At 37.1% G+C, this 27,096-nt stretch overlaps 1 protein-coding gene across 2 annotated transcripts in view; it reads left to right on the top strand.

Moving 5' to 3' along the window:
• The first annotated feature begins 8,512 nt into the window (after window positions 1–8,512).
• LOC311294389 (uncharacterized protein) overlaps window positions 8,513–27,096 on the top strand; it is a 43,379-nt gene continuing 24,795 nt past the window's right edge. For both annotated transcript variants that reach the window (XM_084415235.1, XM_084415236.1), the window contains exon 1: window positions 8,513–8,842. In XM_084415235.1, the coding sequence (XP_084271361.1) occupies window positions 8,757–8,842 (86 nt within the window). In that variant the 5' untranslated portion in view covers window positions 8,513–8,756. The remainder of the gene's footprint in view (window positions 8,843–27,096) is intronic.

Below are 27,096 nucleotides of genomic sequence, written 5' to 3'. Positions count from 1 at the left end.
TTACTGAATCGTTTGTAATATTTTTGAACAACTGTGATTTGTACAAAATGGAGAAAACAGGGTTATCTGTTTCAGTATTATAATGTTTGCTTGGCTTTTAATAAAACTTAACTGAACTCTTTGAACTCATTATTTCTTTGTGTGTTTTTTATATTTTAGTACATTTGACTGTAATTATTGGCCATAATTAATTTGTTACATTAACATTTTAGCATCTTTTTAATATCAAAATCAGTTTCATATTTACATTTACTGTTCTCTGGCTTGCATATAAATGGGAAACGTATGTATTCTACCTTATGTGGAAAGTCACTACTGTTAAATGTCCTGTAGAGGGAGACATACACGGTTTCATACAACTGTTTTTAAGCACTTATTCTTGTTAAACTCTATGTTAAATATATTTTAGCATAAAATATAGCCTTTAAATAATATAAATTATATTGTAATTCGCACGTTCACAATCTTTTTATATTCCCAGTTGCTCAGGTTTGTTACAGTAGCTACTGTTATTCATCTGGCGGTTGAGTTGACTACTTCACAATGTAGCTGACTAAATAGCTGAGACATCAAAAAGTTACTGCCTTCCTTCCCAAAGTCCCTCAAATGCCTAGACCGAATCAGATCAAAATCTCTGTCTCTAGAGGAGATTTAATAAAACCGTTGTAGTATGAGGTTTTTGGTTGTCATACAAACAGTCATGTTTATGATTTCAGTAACATTTACAAATAAGGTTTCATTTGTTAACATTAGTTAACTATATTAGTTAACATGAACTAACATTTAACAATTATTCTACAGGATTTAATCATCTTAGTTAATGTCAATCTGAACATTTACTTATATTTTCAAGATACAACAAGGCAAGGCTTAGATTAAAGGGTTAATTTACCCAAAAATGACATTTCTGTCATTAATTCCTCACCCTCATGTTGTTCCAAACCCGTAAGACCTTCGTTCATCTTCGTAATACAAACTAAGATATTTTTGATGTAATCCGAGAGGTTTCTGAACAGCAGCAACGTCATAACCACTTTCAAGGTCCAGAAAGCTAAGACATCATTAAAATAGTCCATGTGACTAGATCAACCTTAATGTTACTACGCGATGAGAATATTTTTTGTGCGCAAACCAGTATAGGCCTCCTGCGTCAGCATCACACGCATGTGTCGTGGTGCTCACGTGATCTCAGATTCCATCAAAAATACCTTCTTTTGTGTCTTACGGGTTTGGAATGACAAGAGGGTGAGTAACTAATGACAGAATTTTCATTTTTGGGTGAACTAACCCTTTAAACCAGGATTAGGCCTTAGTTCAATTAGGACATTTAAGTAGCTTTTATAAACGTGACTTAGAAAAAGCATCTTGAGACAGAACAATGGCACTGACATATTTTAAGATATTTCAGTGCAAGTTGCTTTCAGTTAAAACAGCTCAAACGTGCATTTTAGTCTGGGACTAGCTTAAACCTCGTCTAAACCGGAGGCTAAAGTTGTATTTGAAAATGCACTGTGAACTAACATGAAGATTAATATTTGGATTAACTAACATTAACAAAAGTTAATTAAATTAATGCTGTAAAAATATATTTCTCATTGTTAGTTAGTTAAAACATTATCTAATGTTAACAAATGAGACCTTTTTGTAAAGTGTTACAATGATTTCTACACATCACAGGAAATAAGTCATCTCCAAACACACACGCACACTCACACGCAACATTTCCAGTAACACTTTGAAGGGGCAAAGCCAACACATATGCTGTAGCCCCAAAGTCTGTGGACGGGTGGCTTACAGACCAGAAAGTGTTTTTGATACACTGATTACAGCCCTGGTGCTTGTGTCATCAGATCTGTGACTAATGTGTTCGGTGGTGCCACGGTTTGATTCATGACGGCCAGAAACACTGTACGAGAGTGTGGTAACTTTCTCCAAAAACTCAGTGCCATGGTGGACACCTAGAAAGCTTGTTCTTTCTGAACTAAATAAAATGCTTTTGTCTATCCCCTTTTTTAAAGTTGTAGGCTTTTATACAATAGCAAAAACATTATTGTTATAATAAGCTAAATACATGACCTTGCCATTGCATTCCTCTTCCATTACAGCATAGTCTTATCCCACTTTAAGCAGGGGGCTGAACATTTTTTCCCTTCATACCATCAAGAAGTAAAATGTCCTATAAAACTTGTAAAACATGAGTAAATGTCTGAAAAGGCCAGTGGCATTGAAACGCGTTTTCATCTTTTGCGGCTAGCAAACATCTCACAAACAATGTCCGATGGCTGGTACCACAGTATGCTCAGTTTTCTCCATTAAACTTTCCTTTAAAGTCTTGTTTTGTTTGATGTAATGTCTCAGACGTAATGCAATCATAGATTGTATGGGTTACATCTCATTGTTCTTAAGATTTTATTGTCCAGAATGGAATTCCTCAAAATTATAATTTAATTAATGTGTTAATCCAAACCATGAAATCAACAAAGCAAAGTCACAGACATTCCTGACTGGCCCTGCAAGTCTAAACTCACTCACCCCCTCATCTTATAACAAATTCCTCTATATAACTGATGTCCTTGTGTCTTAATACAGGGTGAATGGCAATGGTTCTGAAAGCAAAAAACGTAATATCTGGGTACGTTTAGTCTTTCTTTGCTTCCAGTTAGTCAGCTATCTGTTACAGATAAATGAACTGTTTAATGGGAAGTTACTGGACTGCAGAGTGTAAATCAAACCAGTGAGACAATCAATTGTACTAAAGTTAAATAATATATGTATATTATATGTATGTACTGTAGCCCATTGAGCTGCAGAGACACTTAAAACTTTTTAAAACTGTTTTGCAGATGTTACATTGTGTTGCATGAAAAAGTCACAGTCTCTTAACCATTAATATTGTCAAAATATGAACCACGTGCCTTTGTAGGGATTCTACAAATCTTCTTTTACTATTTATGCCTCTGTCGCCTTCTGCATTGTAAAAAAAACAATATGTTGTTTCAACTTAAAAAAGTAAGTGTTCATGCACAGTAAAATCCCCAGAGTTAAATTAACTCTGCTCAGAGAACATTTGGTCCCTCTCTACAGAGAGTTAAAATAACTCTGAAACAGAGTTAAAGTTAATGAGAGACTTATGTGATTAATTAAGTGATGATTGGGCATTAATTATGAACACCTGCTGTCAACAAGCAGAACCACTGAATGAAAGAGATTCAATAAGAACAGAGAAAAAGAGAAACACAACAACTAAAACTGACTTCCAGCCACAGTGTTAGATGAAAATCTAAATAAAACATTAAATCTCTCAAGATCTCAGCAGAGGAGGATTAAACAACTCCACAAACAGCATTACCCGCTTTACTTATTACTAACCAGATTTACTTTATTTCTGTCATACGTTTACAGAAGTTCTTATTGAGAATTAACAGAGGTTTAGATGTTGACGATTTATTGAAAATGGTTGGTCACCATTATGGTGATGAGTGTTTCCTTCAGTTGGGCAGTTTGACTCTAAGCTTATTTTTTTGTGAGTTTGGGGTTTTTGTAACAGCTTTTACCAAAACACGTAATTTGTTGCAAAGAATGCCAGAAGCAAAGATGTTCAGGTGATCTAGTTTTCAACAACAAAAAGTATAATGATGCACTTATCTCATCACTGTCCAAAAGTGGTCATTTGATGTTAATAGATTATGTTCACTAACAATACTCTCTTGTCACAGATTGGACATTTTGAATTTTTTAAATACATAATGGGGGATTGTTTTTTTTCTAAGGCACAGACATCAAGAATCAGCATATGAATCTCAACAATGGTGACATGCTTCATGCCGCAATGCATCCTGGGAGCCATGAGTTTTATACTATTGTGGCTCCCAGCATGCATTGCAGCATGAAGCATGTCACCATTGTTGTGATTCATATGCTGATTCTTGATGTCTTTGTCTAAAAAAAATCCTATAATGTATTTTAAAAATCTAAATTCAGAATGTCCAATCTGTGGTTGGAGAGTATTGATAGTGAATATAATCTATTAACGTCAAATAATCACTTTTAGACAGTCATGAGATAAGTGCATTTTTCTACTATCTGCTGTTAAAAACTATATTATCTTTGTTTTTGGCTTTCTTTGTAACAAATTACATGTTTTGGTAAAAACTGTTACAAAAACCATACACTCCCAAAAAGAGCCAAACTGCCCAACTGAAGGAAACACTCATCACCATAATGGTGATCATACATTTTCAATAAATCGTCAACATCTAAACCTCTGTTAATTCTCAATAAGACCTTCTGTAGACGTCTGACAGAAATAAAGTCAGTCTGGTTAGTAATAAGTGAAGCTGGTAATGCTGTTTATGGTGTTGTTTAATCCTCCTCTGCTGACAACTTGTTGACAGCAGGTGTTCATCATCAATGCCCAATCATCACTTAATTAATCACTTAAGTCTCTCATTAACTTTAACTCTGATTCAGAGTTATTTTAACTCTCTGTAGAGAGGGACCAAATGTTCTCTGAACAGAAATTAATTTAACTCTGGGGATTTTGCTGTGATGCTGCCTTAAAATTTTAGGTTTAGTCAACTCAAATATCCAAGTTGTCACATAGTACAACTTCACATTTCAAGTTGACTAAAGTTTTAAGGCAGCACTTACTTTTTTAAGATGAAACAACAATTTGTACAGTGTGTGTTGGTAATGTCTTATGTAATCAAGTTTATGTTATACTGCTGTTATTATTAGATAATGTTACAAGAGGTCATCTTGGCATTGTTCGCGTATTTGCGTCCAATATACTATGTTCAACCTGACCGCACTTTGGCAGCTTGCGCCTGTGGTCATATTATATGTGTGTAAACATATATCCACACAGACACTTCACCTGCAATGAGCAATTTACATATATCAACTAACGTCTCCTGTCAAAAAAGAAGGGGAAAAACATCCTGCTTTGGCTCCAATTGGTGTGATGTACATTAATGGAAAATGTAATTAACACGCACAAGAATGCCAAATGTGGGAGTGCAGACTGTGACAAATAAAGCATGAGATCTTCATCTTCTGGTGTAATGAGCGCAGCACAAAAATAATGGCTATGTAAACAGGCTGGAACCAGTGGAGGATGTTCCCTGAAGCCTCCTCACAAGAGTGTGATAATATTGGAAAAAGTAGCAAGCGTTGTTTGACCTCTTAACGTCCTTATGTCATGAGAAAGCAAACACATATTGCTTACTACACAGAAATCCAAACCTTTGAAGCAAACATGTTTTCCTCCCCCGATTGGGAATCTTTGCCCCCGTATTACTTTAAACTTATTGAGCTGAATAAAGTCATAACTTACGCTGTGACATTGTGGGCAATTTTAGTGTCACACAATTTTAGATGGGTTTTTTTTAGGGTGGGGTGGGGGGGGGGTCTGACAATGTACAGCACCATAAGATATGGGAATATGCTGTATGTCTTGGACATGTAGGCATTTCAAAAGGTTATGAATTCCCAGGAAGTCAGTCCTGATAATGCTAGCATTTACTTAAGATAAAGCATTCAGCATGCAAGAAAAGAAAACACAGTATCAAAAGTCCAGGAAAGGTTGATGAAATGCTGGATGCTTGAAAGGGATGGAGAGAAGCAAAGCTAACAGAAAACATATGATGAAAAAGAGTAATGACTACGAGAGGGCAGAGGTCAAACTATAATCCTGGACTCAAGGCATATATCTTTGGTGTGTTGAACTTTGACCTCTTTCAGGTCTAAACACATCGAAGTATGACTGTGTGCATTGCATGTGTTTAAGATGTAAAGGCTGTCAAATATAGCAATGCTGTAACAGACAGGACTGGTCCTGAATGTCTGCAATGCTGCATTCAACTTTTTATGAAACTTAAAAGACATTATACTGTAGTAGAGCAGAGCAAGGTCCCCTTAAATATGATGATTTGCTGACCAGGAACAAGAGCGTTTATATGACTAACATACTTTTTTGCATAAAAACAAATCTATTTATCGTTGACTGCATAAGGAAAATATGATGTGTATAATAACGACAATATCTTCTTGCGCGGTCACATTTACTATTGCTCTGTGAAATTTCACGGGTCAGAATCCAGACATTCTTTTGAGAATGTGATAATATTGGAAAGAAAAACACCCTTTTATTTCAGGTTTAAACATCTGAGAGTTGGTCAACTCTGGTTTCGCTGAGCAAATAACACGTCCAGTAGAAGTCACTTTCAAACCAAGAAGCTTTCTGCTGGCCAGCAAGGTGAATTTGCATGACTAACTTGAATATGAGCAAAATTTGCATGGGGAAATTTGACCTTTTTTGTGTTTTTGACCTTTTTCTCCTGAACACATAGAACCCTTATGACTTTCGCAAAGCAACAGTAAATGTAACTGCACCTTTAGAGTGCTTTTAAATGTTTTAATTGTTTTTTTCCTAACAAATTTATATGCAAAGTAATTTCTTTTAAAACTAGGGCTGCCAATAAAATAATTATAAGGATAAAAAATGTGTTTAAATGAATTAAGCATATTTAATTGAAGGGATTATAAAGGGATAGGGAAAATTATACCATGATTTACTGGTGGTGGTGGTGGTGGTGGGGGTGGGGGGTATTTTGTTTTCTTCACTCAAATTTTGTACAGACATGCCCTTGCTCTCACTTTCAGTTTGAAAAAACTATCAAGGCCAAAGTATAGAAAACACATCTGTCGACTTGTAGATGACCGGGACTTCTTCAGGCTCAGTCAGAACACAGAGGAACCAAAGGAGAGCTTCATCCTCCATGTTGTGTACGCTCTAACATTATTCCAGTGCTAAGTGTATTCCTCTCAAACATTACAGCACTTTAAATAATCTTTCATGTCACTCAAAGGAAATACCAAACATGCTGTCATGTCAAGCACAAAAGCATAACGGTTAAAATCTGTCAACAGGGAAGGCAACATGAGGCAGGAAGCTACTTAGATCATGAAGGAATTTGAACATTTTAGACCATGTGCCTCAGCTGGAATATTTTCTATTTTAAACATACATTTGAAAGGGTTAAACAGCATTTTAGACAGGCAGTGGGGGCCCTTCACAAGCAGAGCTCTACAACATGCAACTAATTAAACCATAAAGATAGATGATGTAATGTTTAAAGAGTCAGACGGAGGAAAATGTGGGTTCAGTTCCCGTTCACGGCTCTGTGTGTGTGGGTGTGTGCAGAGAGAATGGTATTCCTAAAGAGTAATATTGAACTGACATCAGCAAGGAGGAGCTCAGTACGAAGACTAAACTTTTCTTCTCATGTGGGTCAGTGTCTCTTAAGCATCTTTTATCATTATGTGGAATCCTTATATCTCAGTGATACTAAAATAACACTGGTGTGTAGAGATAGAAAGAGAGAGCAATAGTATTAAACTGGGCATTGCAGCAACAAAGCCAATTTAAATGGTTTATCAAGTTCAGTTCCCATGAAATCAGCCCTGCTGGGGCAAGGGTCCCTCCAGAGATCAATGCACTGTAAATGGCTTCTCAGCTGGCTGCCAAGCGCCCCAAAGACTGCTCACAGGAAGCCTCTACAAAAAGAGACTGGCAGCTCAATAGCGTGCCAAGCAGGACCAGCGGACTTCCAACCAAACTTACACTCATTCATGGACAGGCTTCAAACATTAGGCACAGAATAGGAGGAGAGATCTAAGAATTGTGAATGATTTTGCACGTAGATTTTCTTTTTGTGCATGCTCATGATTTCTCTGTCTTTGCGGAATCCTGAAGAACAAAAACACAAGTCAAGTAAAGTATTAAACTAACAGGGGTTTTCAAACTTAATTTAGCCAATCCTCGGCTCAGCTGCATGGCCTCTCTAAAGGATCTATAAAAAAAAGGTTGAGAAAAATTGTGTTCATTTGTTCAATTATATTGAGTTGACAATGTAGGCTACTGTCAGTGTACACCTACGCTTCACTTTGCGGTCAGACTTGTTTAATTTCTCACTGTTATTATGGTCGTCAATAAAATAAAAAAGCAGAATGTAACAGTAATTTTGTCAAATACAGTAAATGTGTTTTAAAAATGAATCGTTTTCAGATAGGCTAATATTTAATTGTTTTGGATATAAATACCAATTAGTTATTACCAAGTCTTTAACATCATGCAAACAACATGTCTATAACATTACTTTCTAACAGTATAATGTCTGTATATGAAAAAGGAAAATGATCATCATCATCATCTCTGAAAAAAATATGATAAAATCCAAGGTAGGCCTATAGCATAAAACTCGCAAAGGCATCTGGACATCTCATGATCTAACTCAACAAGAATGTCCATAAACCCATTTTGATATGCGTCCACGTGTTTAAACAGTCAAGAACATTAAAATTGGATTAAATTATGTTATCTCCAAATTAATTTAATGTGACCCTGCATACCACGGTGTGTAGGCCTAGACCTAATTCATGTTACCAACAACCAAGATAAAGTGAAATTGTGCAACAGCATTGGTGTTTTTTCCCTCTCGGAGCAGGAGGTGGAGCTTTTAGAGAGATTCCTCTTCATGAAGTTTTCCAGCAGGACTGATGCAGAAGCAGCACATCAGCAGTGTTCGCCTCCACCTCAAACAGCTCTTCACTTACAGAAGTTACACATCGCCTGCAAAACTCAAGTCACTGAATGCAACTTTGGAGAAGGGAACTGCGCTTGTTTACTAGGGACATAGAGCGAGAGTTGAAGTGCACTGGTCTTGTAGAGTACATAGAAACACTCCAGCATTAGGATGAGAGCGATTAACTTGGACACGTACAGCCTGTCTCTGCTGACCGCTAAAGAAGACATCCTCAACCCGCGAGCATCCACCAACTGGTAATACAATAAACATTATTTACTAGTTGTGGCTCAAATCTAAGCGAGCTGCATGTCTAGACTGCATTTTTAGGCGTCAAAAACGCCTGAAGCATTTTTATATATCATAAGCAACATATCTTAATGTTGTCTAGCTAGGCAGCTCGTTTGGTTTTGAGACACAACCGAAGACGTGCACTGATGCTTTGGAATTAATATTGCGCAGTTTCTTTTCAGTGTTTTCAGAATTCGTTATGTTTAGCCTACGTTTAGAATAATGTGTAGCCTTCGTTTGAATGCACTTAGCCTATGTTTTGCACTGTGCAAAGAAAGTTGAAATATGTTCAGCACTGAAAAAAGAAAAAGAAAAAAGAATGGAAGTAAGTTAGCCTACTTGTTTACAGAGTACTTTTTGTGACAAGCAAAATCTACTAGGCCACTTCCCTCAAGCCTATCCCATTGCTGAAGATTTAGGTCACTGAATGTGTTTTTACACAAATTGGAACGGAAAGTGAAGCGCAAACACGGTGGCTTTGTTCCTCTGGAAGTGCTATGAAACTTCTCATTGCCATTTCTCCCTTTAGTGTTTACCTGTATGCAAATCAGCTCAGTTGCGATAGGCCTCTGCACGCTATATAGCTTCATGCACTAATTAGTAAGGTAGAAAAAAATAACCCTTTAAACTATGACCTTACACAATTTTAACATTTGTATTTGACCTACATGTTAAGACCAATGAATGCACAATTTACATCAGTTGTATCATGTAATGAAGCTGCACGCATTTTTATGTTTTTCACTGTTATAGCGCCACCCTCTGTCACCCTCTTTATGCTTTTGAAATAGTATTGAAATGCTCATTGGATGTTGGTCAAAGGCATATACAATTTCAAATTCACATCAACTATATCAGAGTCATAGTTTGTCATTTTTATAGAACCACTAACTGGCCCAGCACAACCAAGTTTCTACATACGTTTACTAAAGTTCATTGAGGATACTTATTTGGTTCAGGAATAGTGCTGCAGTAATGATGTATTTTTGTAGGCCAACCCAGGTGTTAGCATTACCCTCGACACAAACCCAATAGGATACAAGTTTTGTTTTTTCATCATGATAATCTTCACAAATGAACACAACTTTTATGAATTTTGAAGCCTAAATAAAATCGGCAGAAGTAAAAAGTTAAGTGTAAATGAACTACAATGCAGTCGCATGACTTAAATTTCACCATCACTAAGGATCCGACAATGCTTTCAGTCTATAACTGAAAGTTATAATTGTTTGCAAGGGTGTGATTTTAAACACAGTGAGGTTGTGAAAGCGGACTAGTGAGAAGATGAGTTTACCTTTTCGGCTGGTAACATTTAATGTTTCCATCAACCTCTGTAGTCCCATTTAGCCACTTGTTAGCAACCGCCTTTTACAAGATAAGTAAAAGCTTTAAAAAATCACAGGGTACTGATGTATTTTACGTCGTAGAGGTATATCTTAACCACAAACCTTATTTCAGGCATTTAACCAAAAACCCGTTCAAAAATCCTATTGACTTCAAGGCAATGGAACCGGAAGTGCTAAAATGCTAACTCATTTCTGGGTTTCGGCCTACGAAGAATACGTCATCCCTGCAGCACTCTATTATGGCTGTTTTAGTATAATGGGCTGTGCCCTACATTTTTCATGATGTAGCCTAGAATTCAAAGTTTAACATACTTCGATGATTATATCGACACTCAAGAATACACATATGCAAAATCTGGAGTACTGACTGTCAAAAAAACCTAGTTTGCAAAAGTAATTTTTTTGTTGTTGTTCAAAAATCTATGGAAGAGGATTAGGGCCAAGCAATATTAGAAAATAAAACCATCTCAAGATTAAAGTCATTATAATGCGAGATTAAACTCACAGTTTTTCGAAATACACAATACATTTCAAGAAAAAAAAAGTCGAAAATAGAATAATTGAGAATAAACTCATCAAATTTTGAGAATAAAGTATTTCGAGAAAATAATTGAAATTAAAATGTCGAGAATAAACTCATTATACTTTGAGAAAAAAAAACACAATTTTGAAAAAATGCTAAATAAATTACTGAGAATAAACATTATGTTTTGAGAATTTCCAGAAGCTTTTGAGATCTATGTCGGTAAATCTTGACATTTATCAACACCCTTTCTGAGGGTGGAGTGAGAGAATTTTGACTTAATGCGTGTATACCTTGTTGATTATTGATGACTTTGTATACCACGTGCGCTGCAATAGTGCTGTACTGTATCAAAAGTTTCTAAATGGTCCAAGAATGAACCCTTTACAGACCTGGTTAGCTCCACTGTATTACTGAGCTGTTCACTGTTCAACTGTTCACTTGTATTCTATAATGTTTTGAATTTATATTACTTAGGCTTGTAGTTTTTGCTGTGGTATTTCACTGGTATCTACAATTTTGGTTGCTTATTAATTAGAATACTATGTTACATGGGTCAAAACAACGAAAACAAATAAGTATTACACGTGATATTCTTTCACAGTCTATGGACCCCCTAAAGTAGCCTTGGCCACCCCATATATAAAAGTCTAGTTCCGCCACTGCTTCTCAGGCGTCTCGTTCCTCGATATTCCACACCTTGAGGATCAACAAGATTAATAATGTGGGAAACCACAGCGTAGCAGAAGCCAGCGATAACCTTGCATTTGTTCACTGGTTGCTTCATGTTCATGTACATGTCGCAAATTGGACTGTTTTCTGTTTTCTTTTTTCTTTTTAAAATACTCTTTAAAGTTTGTATGCTAATTATTATTAAGTTATATTTAGCAATAAGATGTTTCTTTGTTATTGAAAGAAAGACTAAAATATGATCCAACTCTGTCATGTCCTCTATCAGTATGCAATGAACATGACACTGACTGATCAAATGTGTGTTTATTCTCAAAACTCGAAGTATGAGTTTATTCTTGACATTTCATTTAGAGTTTTTTTTTCTCAATTTATATTTATGATGACTTTATTCTCGAAATTTAATGAGTTGAATCTCAATATTGTATTTCAAGTTTTTTTTTCTCGAAAAACTGCGAGTTTAATCTTGCATTATAATGACTTTAATATCGAGATGGCTTTATTTTTTATTATTGCTTGGCCCTCTTTCTCTTCCGTAGAAATCCAATATGGTGGAAAAGTTTCCTTGGCAGAAATAAATGGTGGTATATTTTTTTGCTCTGTAGTTTTTCCTTTAGTGTTCTAAATGTCATGTTTCTACTATTTACGGGTTATTCTGTATATTTAGTTTTAAGGCAGAAAATGTAAAATATTAATCCTAATGAAAACAATAGGGTTCCCAGCAGTTTGTTTTTGGACCCCTAAAAAAGCTAGCTGTGGTATTCTAGAAAAATGAGCCATTTATTGGCCTATAAAATGATTCAAAGGTTTTTTTTCTGGTTCCTCATTATGTGCATGCATGTGCGTGTGTGCATTTTGGGTTGAATGATGTAAGAACCAAACCAGCCCCTTTTATTTGTGACTTTCTACCATGATGTCATGAAGTTATATTCTGCCTCAGCTTCAGGCCTCTGCGGAGAGTAGTAGTTTGCAGGGTGGTTTGCACTTAAGTGGACACCCACATGATTAGAGACACCCTTTTTTGAAACTGAATACATATGTGCTCATTCATTTAGAGAATTTAATTGCCTGTTCCCATTTGCCGCTCACTCGACTATGATGTCATCATTTTTTGGCTTCTAATCTAAGGCGCTAACACATTGCAAAGGTGACAGTAATTACAGGTATTTCAAATATATATCTACATGTAACAGCTTCCTTGGATATACATTTGATCAAACTTTATCAACTCCTTATCTGACAGTTCAAAAGCCCTGCACTGTCTTTCCTCTGTGTCAGTTCTTGGCAATGTTTGTTATTTCAGCAGTGTCATTGTCTCTACTGTATTTCAGCAGGCTCAGGCTAATTCCTGCAAATGCCCTGGCAGTGGCTGCCTAAATGATCCAGGCAGCACCCATTCTGTTTTTCCACATGCTTAATCACCGTGGAAACATGCTCAGAAACAGTCACTGACGCTTCAGGCTTTACAAGCCTGTCAGGCCCATTCATGTACTGCCTGGTTCTGTTTGCTGACAGCCGCAACAGTGATGGAGAGGGTTTGTCGACTTTGTATTTCACACATGTCACTTTGACATGTCAAGTAACTCAAGTAAGAAAAAAAAGCCCATAAGAAAATGCTAAACATTAGCAGAGAATCAAGCCCTGTGCCTTTATTTAGCAAAATGGAAATGTACACTTCTCCACCACAGTTATCTCTGTGTACTTTTGTGCTCTGAACAATTGGCATCATTGGCTTATTGAGCTGTTCAGATGCACTTTGAGCTCACTAGAATAAGGAATAGCTTCTGTCATCGTATACAGGGTTTTGCTCATTTGCTTATTTACAAAACATTTTTTGAAATCAAAAATGTAATTTCCAATTAAATCAAAATGGGAGTTTAGGGATTGTTAGTTCATATACTTTCTAAGCACATTGATCAAAAGTGACAGTAAAGACAACTATAATTCTACAAAAGATTTCTATTACAAATAAATGCTGTTATTTTGAACTTTCTATTCATCAAAGAATTCTGAAAATCTATCACAGCTTCCACAAAAATACTAAACAACCCATCCGTCAACATTGATAATAATAAATGTTTCTTAAGCACCAAATCAGTGATTTCTGAAGGATCGCGTGACACTGAAGACTGGAGTAATGATGCTGAAAATTCTGCTTTACCATCACAGGAATAAATTACATTTTGACATATATTAAAAACAGTTATTTGAAGTTGTAATAATTATATTTTTTACAATTGTACTGTTTTTACTGTATTTTTAAATTAAGTAAATGTTAAAAGTTTAATCAAGTAAAATTGGTGAGCATAAAATACTTTTTTCAAAAACATTTATAATCTTACTGATTCCAGACTTACTTACTGAACTGTAGAGTATTGACTTCCTGTTTCAATAAGAATATTTTCATAACAGGAAAGGAATTTGGGTCTAGTGTTCTTTTGGACCCCATTGAATTTAATTGTATGAGTCAAAATCGTTCTACAAAATATCTTCTTTTGTGTTCTGCAGAAGGAAATGAGGACAAAATATTGCATAAAGCTGCTTATGGGAGAAATCTTTTCTAGTGATAAAATGCAGCCAAACTAACTGGTCTGGTGGAAGGCTCCACTTGGAAAATTGCAATTCTCAGAAAAATCTCCTATAGGTACTAACCATGACTGATTCTTCGTTCTTATCGGTCTTATGATCAGAGTTATACCTGCCAGTATTTTCACATGCCACTCAGTAGTTCTTCAGAAGTAAATGTTTTCAAACGGTCCTTTCTTTCCTTGTAGCATGTAGCAGCTGTAGTGTTTGCTGTGGATGGGTGTGTAGAGATTCCCAAGATCTTACATGAGTCATGTTTGGTCAATGTATTGAAAACTAATGCAGTAAGAAGAACTGATTCTGTGAAATGTTTTTTATTGTTGTTCTCATCATTTGTAGAGTGCCCTGCAGTACAAGAAATTATATAAGATAAACGACAATGCGATTATCTGCTTTTTAAGAAGCACACATTTCATAACTAATTTTTTGGGTTGTAAGCCATAACATATTGTTCTTATATTGACAGGGATTTATTGAGCTCAATGTGATTTTATCATCCTAAGCCTTATGCAGGCAGAGACAACTCCTGAGGGATGTGAGTGGACTGAATTTGATTGGAAACTCTGAAGGCGTGGCAGAATTCTTTCTAATGAATGTTGTAGGAGGTTATAATGAAAAGCCACAGTTGTGACATTTGAATCTTGAAGGTGGTTTCACACACAACCCCCCCCCCCCCCCCCCCGCGCCCCCATTCAGACAAAGAGAGATTCAGTCACTGTCCTTTAACATTTTCAGAGACCAAAAATGCAACTGTTAACATGTTAAAATACGTTGCATGGTTTGAACGATGCACACACGTCTTTCAATGGTGATAAAGTTAATCTGTGATGTTTTTAAAGGAACTCACCTGCAAACAAAGAAGGAACACAGAGTTCAGGTGCTTCCATCTCCATGCTGTTGTGTTGGAGCACAGGTTTATGCATGATTTAAGAGCCTCAAGGTGCAGTGTTCTTATGTTACCACCGATTAAACATCTGCTGAGCATGTTCACAACAAGACCACTATTCAGTACTAGCATGGTAACCTTAATTGACCTCTGCTGGTGGTTTTGATAAAGTAGTGTAATAATAAGTGACAACTATGCACAAAACAATTGGGATTTTTCATGTCAAAAACCTCACATCAAATTAGTTGTCTGCAGGACCATAAAAAATATTTTTTGAAGAAAAGAAGAACGACCAAAAATACTATTTCAGTCTGTCTACTTCAAAATGTCGTTTTATTCATGGTGTTACCTGCTATTTCTTTGTAATTATTTGTAAAGTTACTCTACTTTCCCAGTACGTTCCTGTTCTCTGTGCACTTTAAATGTTTATAGTACTGTGAAAGACAAAGATAACATTTTGAGAATAAGCGTTGCTGTTGGATGGGTTGAGAGACGTTTCTCTGCAGTAATGCCTTATATGTACAAAATGAATTGATGAATTAATAAAGTAACAATTATGTTTGACATAGCTTAGTTATTAAAAGAGTAGAAAAGAGTAGTTTCCTGTGTAGTTTAAAATATCTTCTGCATACTTTGATGTGACTTGATCCGCATCACCATTTGTTTTAATTTCACACTATGTTGTTGTGTTTCATGCAACTAGGCCAATCTGACATAATTGAAATCAGATGTTATGGTGCTTGTATAGTTTTATCCACTGGCAAAGAAGGTCTAATGTAGGCTAACAACATTTGTCTGTTCATTTTTGAGCAAAGTCCATTTTATCACAAGGGTGTCCAAAAAGTTTGTCATTCAAAAATGACAATATAGGCATAACAGACAGATAAATATATTTTCAGATGGAAAAAAAAGTCCTTAGATAAATAAGTCACATTGATCTTCCTTTTGTTTAAATACTTTTATAGCATTATCTTAGTGGGGTTATTTAGTTTCCTGTGGTAACCCAACCACCATAAATGTTTTATGGTGGCAAATTAGTAATTACGCGATTGAGCAGTAAATTAAGAGATGTTTTAGTGTTGACTTTGTCCCAAGTAAGTGCTTCATTGATTTACTTTAAACTTTGCTTTAAAAGACCCATGGGGTTTTCCCAAGTATGCTGAGGATGTAAGTTGATCTTGGAAGCTCCAGGTTGTTGAAATGAAAAATGAAATGAAAATGACATGTGAAGGCCAAATATGGTAACCCATTGGAATTTGTCCTCTGCATTTAACCCATTCAAGTTAGTGCACACACTTTAGGAGTAGTGAGTAGTGAACACTCACACACACTGCAAACCGTGGACACACACACACCCGGAGCAGTGGACAGCCATTTTTGCTGTGGCGCCCAGGGAGCGATTGGGGGTTAGGTACTTGCTCAAGGGCACCTCAGTCTTTTCCTGCCTGTATTGAGAATTGAACCCGCAACTTTCTGGTTACCTGTCTGACTCTCTAACAATTAGGCCACGTCTTTGGCTGATGTTCCTCGTGTCAATTATCAGTGTTGCAGTAGTGTGAAATGTTTTGTAAATGTTTCCTAATCCCTAAACTGCCACCTCGAATGTACCAATTATTGTTTACATTACACTCCTGTAATGCAGAGATGCTGAATGAGTGTCTTTGGAAACAGCCTGAAGGGTTGTTTATTTACAAGGATGTCTTGAAGCATATGCCATATTACTTTCTGTTCTTCACCCTCATGGCAGACAGCAATGTTCAGACACTTCATGTCTCTGTCAGCATTGGCTCAGCTCAGTCAACTGAGTCAGCTCAAACTGTGACTTAGGATCTAGTCATTCTACTATAAACTTGGAAGGTACCACCTTGAACTTCAGTACTGCTTATATGGAATAAATATGGATTTCAGATTGAGAAGCATGAGTAGATGGTTTTACACTTAATTCAGTCACCTCTTGGATCATTAACTAAACCTCAAATCATGTTGACAATCTGTGTTGTTTCTTGGGAAATGCCTGGCCCTTGTGTAGGTGGCTGTTGAACTCAATGGGAAAATGGTAATGGTTTTCCTCTAAGCTGCAAGGCTGGGTCAAAAGCCTCAAACAATGCTGTTTGTTGTATGTTGGGTTTTAGTCCCACACAGATGGCTCGTGGTTGCTGGCGGAGCTGTGAGCTATTAACTTGTCCAGGAAAATTAACTTTTGTTGCAGTTGGATATCTGGGTACTCTCAGAAGTCTCCAAAAATCTGCTTTCTTTTGAAGACGTTGAAATGACTTCCAGTTGAGATTTTTTTGGTTATTTCTTGAACCTTGAAGATCAATAATAGAATCATGTGCAAGCCTTTCCATGCTCAACTTTCAAGTTTTGTGCTTGCCAAAAGTTTTGGCAAATGAGCATGGCGCATATGCCTCTTTTCATTGTGCTTTCATGTAATTTTTTGGCCAATCTTGTCTAGTTGAAAGATTTTTCCATTTCTTTTCCTACATGTTAAATGCATTTGCTCTGACCATAGAGACAAGGTTCTGAGCATTTATGATGTTCTCAAATTTCATTCCTATCTTTATCCACCAATACAGGAAGTGAAAAAAAAAACTTTTTTGAAAATAGACAGACACTGCTGTTCAAAAGTTTGGGGTCAGTAAGATTTCTTTTATATTATTTTTTGAAAGAAGTCTCCTATGCTCAGCAAGATTGCACTTATTTGAAATGTAAAATACAGTAAAACAGTAATATTGTGAAATATTACAATTAAAAAAAAGATTTCTATGTAAATATATTTTAAAATGTACTTTATTCCTGTGATGCAAAGCTGATTTCTACAGTCTTCAATGTCACATGATCCTTCAGAAATCATTCTAATATGCTGATCTAGTGCTCAATAATCATTTCTCATTATAAATGTTGAAAGCAGTTGTGCTGATTAATATTCTTTAATGAATAGAATAGTACCTTTGAACAGTAGTGTATTCTTGCCAAAGATTTAAGCACTGATGTTCTATTGTGTAAACATTTACATTCTTCAATAATGGTGCCTTTAGTTTGTGTCCCAAATTAGACACACTCCTCCAAGGTGGTGAATGACATGGTGCAGATTGAGGTGTGCGTTTACAGGGAGGTCTTTATCACGCCCCTTAATGACTCACAGTAGCCTTTTACCTAAGGAGGTCATGTTGTTTGCAGCTCAAACTAGTGTGTGCTTTTAACAACTGAGCCTGTTATATCTGTGCTCAACAGAAAAGTGAATTCAACAAAATGTGTGTATGTGGAACTCACGCTGTTTGCAGGTTTCCTCTCCATTGCTTTGAAGTTCTGGCTTTAACTAGCACAAAACAAATGGAGAAAAGGAGTCCATTGCAGTGAATACCGAATACCAGTTGGGACACATTTGAGCCTTTTTAATGTAGCTTTAGTCTACTCTAATAAATTATATTTCTTCATATTATTTGCACTGACAAAACTAAGACCTTCATTTTATCTTGAGATTGGTAGAGGATAAACATTCCTCTTGTGCTGGTGGTGTAATATGAGGTGAAAATAGGAACGTTTGTGGTGTTTTGGGTTTACACAACACAAGATTGGCTCTGCCAGAGGCCTTTAATCACCTCAGATTGGAAACTTACACAGGGCAGAATAAATCAACAAACAGCCTGCATACCTAAAGACTCCCACAAAGTAATGAGAACAGCTCAAACACAGCCATAGATCCAGCGTAAGCTGATGTTATGTCATCCGTCACCTCACATAACCTGAAAGAGCATGAAGTTTTGCCAGTTTAAGTGTATTATTGGAGATTATACTAAGACGAAATACAAAAGATAGGGCTTAATCTACAAGCAGTACAACATTGTCAGTGGTTGTTTTAGAGGTAGGATACAGATGACTGGGTACCCTAGAACTGGCACCTCTCCATTGCAGGTTCGGTACAATTCCAATAAAGCTGGTGTTTTGATTCCAACCTTTGTGGTTGGCAGGTGTCTGTTAGCTTGAATCATCAGACTGTGTATCAAGTGCTATTGAAATTTCAAATGTGGAATGTTTTTAAATGGTTCCAACAGCTGCTGCATACAGTAAGTCAAACAACGCAGGTCTTGTATTCCATTGTTTAGGCTGTTAATGTATAGGTGCCAATTGAACTGTTAACTGGCTGCAATTAAACTTTACTATTTCTATTGGAGAAGAAGTCATTATGGTCCTGATACATTATGACGTCATAAGAGTTGCCCTGAAAATCTCATGCGGTTCAAATTCATACTTCACAGTTTTCATTAGGCGCGTTTCCATTACAGATTTGCGCAAAACGTTTGCGATTTTATTATTATTTTTTTCTAAATGTCGACAAAAAACTATTGCGAAATGACGGCGTTTCCATTAACTGATGTTATGCGACTAAAACTTCTTCTCGCGATAAGTAAATCCATAAACCATGGCAACGGACGTTGGTAGGTTTATGTACTAATCCCAGCCACTGCACTAGCCATTATTATTAATCGAAGGAGACGTATGTGTGTTTTCCAAGCATTAATGGTAAGGAACGACCCTTATTATACTTGTGAGTGGCACATATGAGTTGTTTCTGGGTGTTTCTCCCTCATATCTGCTTCGAGGTCTTGATTGTGGCATTTATTAGAGGTTTAGAATCCATTATTCCTGTAATTATTTTGTCTTTTATGAATTTAATAAAGGACTCTCTCGTATTCTGTCAAAACACACCGCGTCATCTACGTCAGGTGACCTGTAAATGCGCAAAAACCTTCCATTGCAGTTTTGCGAAATATTCCTTTTTCGAATTGCCTGAAAAACCACCTCATGCGAGCGTAAAAACTTTTTTGCGATAAATGGGAGTTTTTGCGAAATTGACGTTTTTCCATTGGGCGTATTTTCAATTCGCAATTTCAATTTGCGCAATTTGAAGGGTAATGGCAACGCGGCTATTGATAATAAAATAACAGATGTAGTATTTGTGGCTTTCTTTCTTTCTCTCTTTTTGGATTTGGGTGTAGTTCTATCATGACATATGAGTAGGGATGGCACGGTATGAAAATTTCATATCACGATTATAGTGACCAAAATTATCGTGCATCGTGCAATTATCGAACATTAATCTCAATTCAATATGTCCCTGTTGCTGGCTGGACAGGATTTACAGTGAGTTATTAAAATCGCGATAGTCAAATACGGTTTTAATGATAATTACATTTTAAACGATAATACTAACCGTCAGTACATTTTATCGTGGTTTATAGTGAAACCGGTAATCGTCCCATCCCTACATATGAGTAACTAATGAATCAGGAAAATTGGAAGAGTAATGGTGGGAAAGGTACAAGACAACTCAGAGAATAGTACATGAGGAGGTTGTGATTAATTGATAAACTTCTACAGAATATGCAGTTCTACAAAAAAAGGAAGATCTTAGATAAGATCAAAATTTGTGGTAAGTTTGTGATTTGTTAAGAATCATATATGTTGCACTGAAAATATGTACAGTATGTTATCTCACTGTTATCGCTCATGTGCCAATTACCTCCTCAAGTTGCTGTTATTTGTTTGAGGGATACCAGACTTTGTGTATATGAGCGAGGGTCTGTGTTCTGTGGTCTGTGACACCTCTCTTACAAGAATCTATAGGGAGTTAGAGTGAGGAAAAAAACAAAACAAAATGAAGAATGTTTATCCGTTGTTGTTATTTGCTTGAGGGATACCAGACTTTGTGTATATGAGCGAGGGTCTGTGTTCCAGTAGCTGTGTGGGACAGATGCAGGAAATGCCAGAATTGTCCCAGAGGAGTAGTTTGTTGTGGAGGCCAGTGGCTAAACTCACCGTGTCCAGTTAGTGACTTCAGAACCGAAGGTTGCAGACTTGTCAGAAAAGTTTTGAAGAAAGCTACATAGTTGTAATGAGTTTACTTTGGCTTTAAATTTTCAAAACAGTGCAGACATCTTGCAGAAAATATGTTCTCAAGTCTACCCTCTTGGACTACAACTCAAATACTGTGAAATTTAGTGTATCTGAAACCGTGAACAAACCCTCAAAGAGTAACAATAGCTTACAGAAGTAAATAATGGGCATGATGTAGTATATGACAATTAATCCTGCTATTTCTGTTGTATTCCTGTAGCTCAAGCAGTTGAGAATGGCTTTAGCATGAGTTCAAATCCCAGGGAGTGCATGAAGTGACAAATTGTACTTTTGCTTTGGTTAGAGTCTTGGTTAGAGTAAAGAGTCTGCCAAATGCATGAATGCAAATGTTTGTGATGATGTCCCTGATGTTTCGTTTGAGCCCATTGTCCTCATCCCTTACTGAGAAGGAGAAAGACGAAATGGGAGGATTGAAATGGTTCAGTGTAATTGTCTGAGAAAAGCATTTGAAATAATGAAACATTATATATAATTATAGTCGTTTTTCCCAGCTCAGCTTCAGCGGTCATTACATAAATGATTACGGCCATCAAATTATGACCAATGAATTGAGCTTAAAGCTGCTCTACAATACATAACAACAGCTTGGAAAGGTTACAGAGTTTCAGACTTTGAGGGTCAGCAGTAGATTTCCTTTAAAGGGTAATAGCAGCATTGTTGATGGAAAAATAGGAAGTCAGTTCCTGTGATTCTGATAAGAGTCATAGTAACCTTTTAGGCCATGATGCATTAATGAAAAAATCCATCATCTCAAAGGACTTCCTGCACAGATGAAGGTTGTGTAGAAATAATAGAACCCATTTAAGAGAAGAATAGAATGAAACGTTCCTGCCTCACTTAAACAGACTGGATGTATGAGTCAGGATTGCACAGCTTGATTTCAGTGTATAGCTATTTATATCGCAGCAAACCTATAAGGTTACCTATGAATGGCTGCTACAGTTCCTGTTCGTCGATTGGTGTTACATAGTAGGGTTCATATTACACAGTATTACTTGAGTAAATTAAGCTTTAATCAAGGCTGAAACACTATATGTATTGTTCCTGTTTCTGTGTTTGTTCAGGCTTTATCATGCTAGTTGGAATCACAGACCTGGACACACCTGTTGACTCACAACTGTACATAATCAAGTTTTCGCCGAACAGTTTTACTTGTTAGTCACGGTCTTTTTACTTAATTGCAAAACAATCAGATTTCCATGGCTAAAAGCCTGACTGCATCAGCTAGTGTGTAAAATCTTTGGACCTAAGGTATATTGTTAGTTTCCACTTCACAGGTTGTTGAAATGCTTCATAATGCCACGTTTCATATGTACACATATAAGTGTAAAGCCAAACAATAAGTGCATTTACATTGAAAAACTTACACCAAGTATATGCTTAATCAGAAAACATGTAAAGTCATGTAAATGCCTTAAACAGTCTACTATTTCTGGCAAACATCATTAATTACACCCAGTGAACACAGATTGTTGCCAGTGCCTTGGTTTTCTCTCTGCATTTAAACGCATTCACCAGTGTTTTAATGGCAATCACTGTGAGCATGTCTAAGTTTTAACATCAGAACCAAAGATTTTCTTTTTTTTATACATCTCATGCCCACTGCTCAAGTAATTTTTTTTTTTTTTTTTTTTTTGGTGGGTGTGCTTGTAACTGCAACTAATTTATTTCAGTATGTCATATTTGTTTAGCTGTTTGGCAGAACAGAAACACCCAGTTCTAATTCCAGAGTTTCTTTCATTTCTTTCATTTACCTTTCATTGTGACATGTAACTGGCATCTGATTCTGCACTATTACTTCACAATGCTTGATGTACAAGATACAAGTCTTTCTCCCTTTCTCTCATGCTTGCACAACATTTAATTTTGCAACCATATATCACATTTGCATGCCAACCACCTCAGTCTGTTTTCTTTTCCCATCCCCCATCCTATTAAATTCAGTACCCCATACTTCTTTTCATTTTCCCATCCTCCCTCCTCTCTCCTTCGCTCTTTATTGTCAACTCTTCTACTCCATCCTTTTGTATTCTGCCAGTTGCTCTCTCTCAGGAAACCCAGACGCATTCATTCCTCTTCTGCTCTTCAAACAGTTGCTATTAGCGCAGAATTGGCAACCAGGGGACTGATCCTCTGAACAACAAAAAGCAGCATTAATTACATTCTCACTAAGATGCCTCACTTAGACTACATACAAATTTAATTCAATAGTTACTATTATTATTAATATACATCTTCATTTGACTCATGTCCCTGAGTTTTAGTCTACATTTCAGGTCTCTTGGCTATTGAACTCATTTTAGAGTTCTGAGCTATTTGCCTGTTCCAGACCAAAATACACTCAAATAAATAGCACTTGGCACACTGTATTCAGTATGACAAGGTTGCTGTGCCAGATGGCAATGTGCTCAAGTTGTTTAGTACTTTCTGCAAAGTTTTTGAGAAAGCCCACCATCCAGAATGGTATAGGTCTGCCAGGCCTCTGTCTGATCCTTCAATGACCGTAATGATCCTGAGCCATTTTCTCAGAAGCAGTGCTATTCTTTTGCTCTGTTCCCATTCGTCCTACTTTGTAGTGACTTTTTTCATGCCGTATTTGGTACAAAATATCAATTTTCATCAAATTCGGATATATTAAACTGTAATCTGTGGTTCAGCACTCAAGCAAATGCACATCATGTTGTTGCACACTGAATGCCTCAGGCCAACTATCTGCAAGCTTGGGCAAACCCTTTTCCTCCATATTGCTGTTATGAACAGGGCTGCTTTGTCTGCTTTGATTTCAATAGCCAGTTTTCAGGACACCTGAACTGAGTAAAAACCTGGTCCTATCTGCTGATAATGAGCATTAAACGTTTTTATTTTTTACATATGCAAATAATACCAGCTGCCATTTCTACTAGTGATTTCAGTGTAGTGATGTTTGGACCTGTTGGTTTTACGTGTCTGCTTTGAATTTATGATCGTTTTTAAACAGGCCTTGGAATATTAGTGAGCCATATAGTACAGCCAAAAAGCCAGATTTGTAGACAAGCTGAACTGGCAAGGAACTATTAGTCATTTAGTAAGTTCAGACTAAGGGGTCTAAGGGGTTTTCTGGAACTGTAAAATATGCCACAGATGACACTTGACACTTTTCATACTGTTTTTAGGAGAAAACTGTTTCCTGTCTGCCAGTTGGTTTCACAACCAGGTAGGTAAAACTCCCTCGGTCCCTCTTTTCTCTTGAGCCATCGAATTTGCTGAATGCTCCTCTGCACAGATGTTTTCCAGCTTTACGCACTACAGATGGAATGTGGCCATCTTAGGCAAGGTGGACATCCAAGTAGATTTGGTTTGAGTGTTTATCAACATCTGTTTCAGAAAACAGATGTAGTCAGGATGTTAAAGACAACATTTTTCTTTTCACTTGGATATTTGGTGAAATGATGCAAAGCAGTGTTAATTTTGTTGAAGAATCATTTTCGTCATTATTTTCGTCAAAGAAATGTTTTTTCACAGATGAAAGCTAGACGATGACTAAATAAAAATGTTGAATGACAAAAACTATGACGAAAATCTATTGACATTTTCGGCAACGAATAAAAACTACACGAAAATTTTAGGTAGGGACGATTTGGGAAGAGATCCAGTCAGAACTGATGTCCTGCGTTTGTGGTAGATGTGAACATTTGAATTGTAACGTGCTCTACCTGGCGGGACATGAGTTGGTAAGCTTTAATAAGGATTCATTATATTTAATTTATACAAATAAATATGTGTGCTTGAAAGAATAAAGAATGATGTATGCCAGTTGTTATAAAGAATGCATATATCATTAATTGAAAAGAAGACTGTGTTCTACTTTAGGAGAAGTGGTTTTATTTAATTTTCTCCAGGAGTATGTAATTGGTTTAGAAATTTTAGAGAGATTCTAAAGTAATGCATTACAATTTAACTAAACCCATTCGATTTTAATCGACTAAAACTAAAACAATTCAGATGACTAAAATATGACTGAAACTAAATGGCATTGTAGTTAGTTAAAGACAATGACTAAAACTAAATCAAAATTTGCTGTCAAAATTAACACTGATACAAATATGCCATATTCAGTTCATATTTCTGTGCTCATTTCATCTTGGATGTGGTTGTTCAGGTTCTCGTGAGATGTCACAAACCAATCCTGTCTTTGCGGTAACTATATAAATACCAGTGGTCATGTCTGTGCATGTAGACTCATGGGAGAATGAGTAATCAATAAAGAGTAATATCTTTAACGGCCATCTCTTATCACTCTTTATGAGGATCAGAGCACATGAATTGAGTTGTTGACCACTTAATGAGATCGAAAACTAACAGGAAAATCTCAGACATATCTGATACACTACCAGATACACTACCATTCAAAAGTTTGGGGTTCCCTTTTAAATGGAAACTGCACTGTGTCCTAGGACACTATGGGGAACACCTCCAGCATGACTGGTGTCTGAAGCACATGTTTGAAATGCGACAATGTCATTGGCCGACGACAGTCCGAGACGTCACTACCAGTGAGTATAAAAGGGCAGCTGTAGTGCACGTCATCAATTTCTTTTGTCTTCAGGATCTGTTTGTTTGCATACGTGTTAAGGAGATTTCTATGAAGTAACACCCAGCCAAGCGTTTCAGGAAGTGTGTGCCTCGGTATCAGAGATATTGAGTACCCAACCTCTGCGGCTTCCACCCCAGAGGTTGGGTCTCTAAGCAGGCGTAATAGGTTGAAGCTGTCTCACTCTGATAGTGGTTCCCATAAGTAGACAGCTCCCTTACATCTCTTGTAGTAGCTCCCTAATATCAAAAAGGTGGTAGTTTCCTCCCTCTAGTGTTGGGTTCAGTAAGTAGGAAGCCTCTTTGTGTTTCCAAGCTGTGGGCTTGTCCAAGCCCTTGACTGGTAGAATGAATAGCACCTTCCCCATTATGGGCTTTAAGTAAGGTCCTTGTCCTAGCTTTCGAGCTCTCGTGATCTCTGAGGTATGGTGAGCTGCATCCACCTCTGTGTGGGTCCCTTTAAGCAGGCAGCTCCTTTATGATATAAAGTAGTAGTTTCCTCCCCCAGTCTTGGGGTCCCTGCTAAACAGGAAAGCTCCTTCATCTACCTAGGTTTAGCCGCCTTCCCTTTAGTTGTGTCTCTTTAGTAGGTGGCTGAGATATGCTAAAGTTTCAAGGTCGTAGCTGCCTCCCCCTGATATGGGGTCCTATAAGCAGGTGGCTCCCTTGTTGTAATGAAATTGTAGCTGCCTCCCCCATAATTGGGGTCCCCCTAAGCAGGAAGCTCCTTAATTTAACTAGGTGAAACTGCCTTTCTTTAATAGGCAGCTCCCCTAGAATGCAAACTTCAGCATATTCTGATATTCAGCCTAGCTGCCTCCCCCTATCTTGGGTTCTTAAGCAGGTGACTCCCTTGTGTAAGCAGTGAAGTAGAAACTGACTCCCCCACTCGGGGTCCCCTAAGCAGGCAGTTTACTCATATACTCCAGAGATCGATAGCTTGGTTGAAGCCTTGGCCTCAGCCTTCGTGGTTCTGTAAGCAGGTCCTCTGCTCCCAGAAGAGAGTTTGGGGTGATCCCCAGACAGCATGGGGCTAACTTGGATTGGTACACTCCTCGGGGTTAGGGCTGTCGCGATAACCGCAATATTGCAGTACCGCGCTACTGACAAGCCAACCGCAAAGGAATTCAAGTAACCGCAGCAACCGTTTTCTTTTTCATAAGGCTATAATGTTACCCTTCTTGTTTTGAACTTCGTGCATGTGTATTGAATGTTAAATAAGTTAATAATGATAATAAGACGTGGTGATCATGGTTTTATCATGGTGATTTGTACAGGGGCTTCGTGGATTTGCACTTAAGCCTAAACAGACAGTGAATGAGAGAGATCGACTGAGCGCGTGCGATTACCTGCGTCTGTCTTTGAGGTCAAGTCATATACGTGAAAAGATTGCCGTGTCCAAGGAAAGTTAAATATTTGTCCTGTCATCCTTTTAACGTTTAAAATAAAGGGTATTTACCATGAATGGCATCAGCGACAGGCCGACAGCGCTGGTCAGCATCCACAGCGCGAGGAACTCGCGGTCGCGGGAAACAAAACTCAGCGAGTCACGCATTGAATCAATGCCATTTGTCTCTATGAAGCTTCAGCGTTACCCATGCGACGCATTGCTGGTCAGCTGAGCCTTGAAAAGTGGAGCTCAAAGTTAAAAATAATTAATCTTTTAATGAATCAATCAGCGTTTTTGAACATGTTGTTGAA

This window comes from Rutilus rutilus, assembly GCF_951802725.1.
Source record: "Rutilus rutilus genome assembly, chromosome: 7".
NCBI lineage: Eukaryota > Metazoa > Chordata > Actinopteri > Cypriniformes > Leuciscidae > Rutilus > Rutilus rutilus.
Note: the sequence above shows the minus strand (reverse complement) of the source record. Positions and strands in the feature narration are given on the sequence as shown.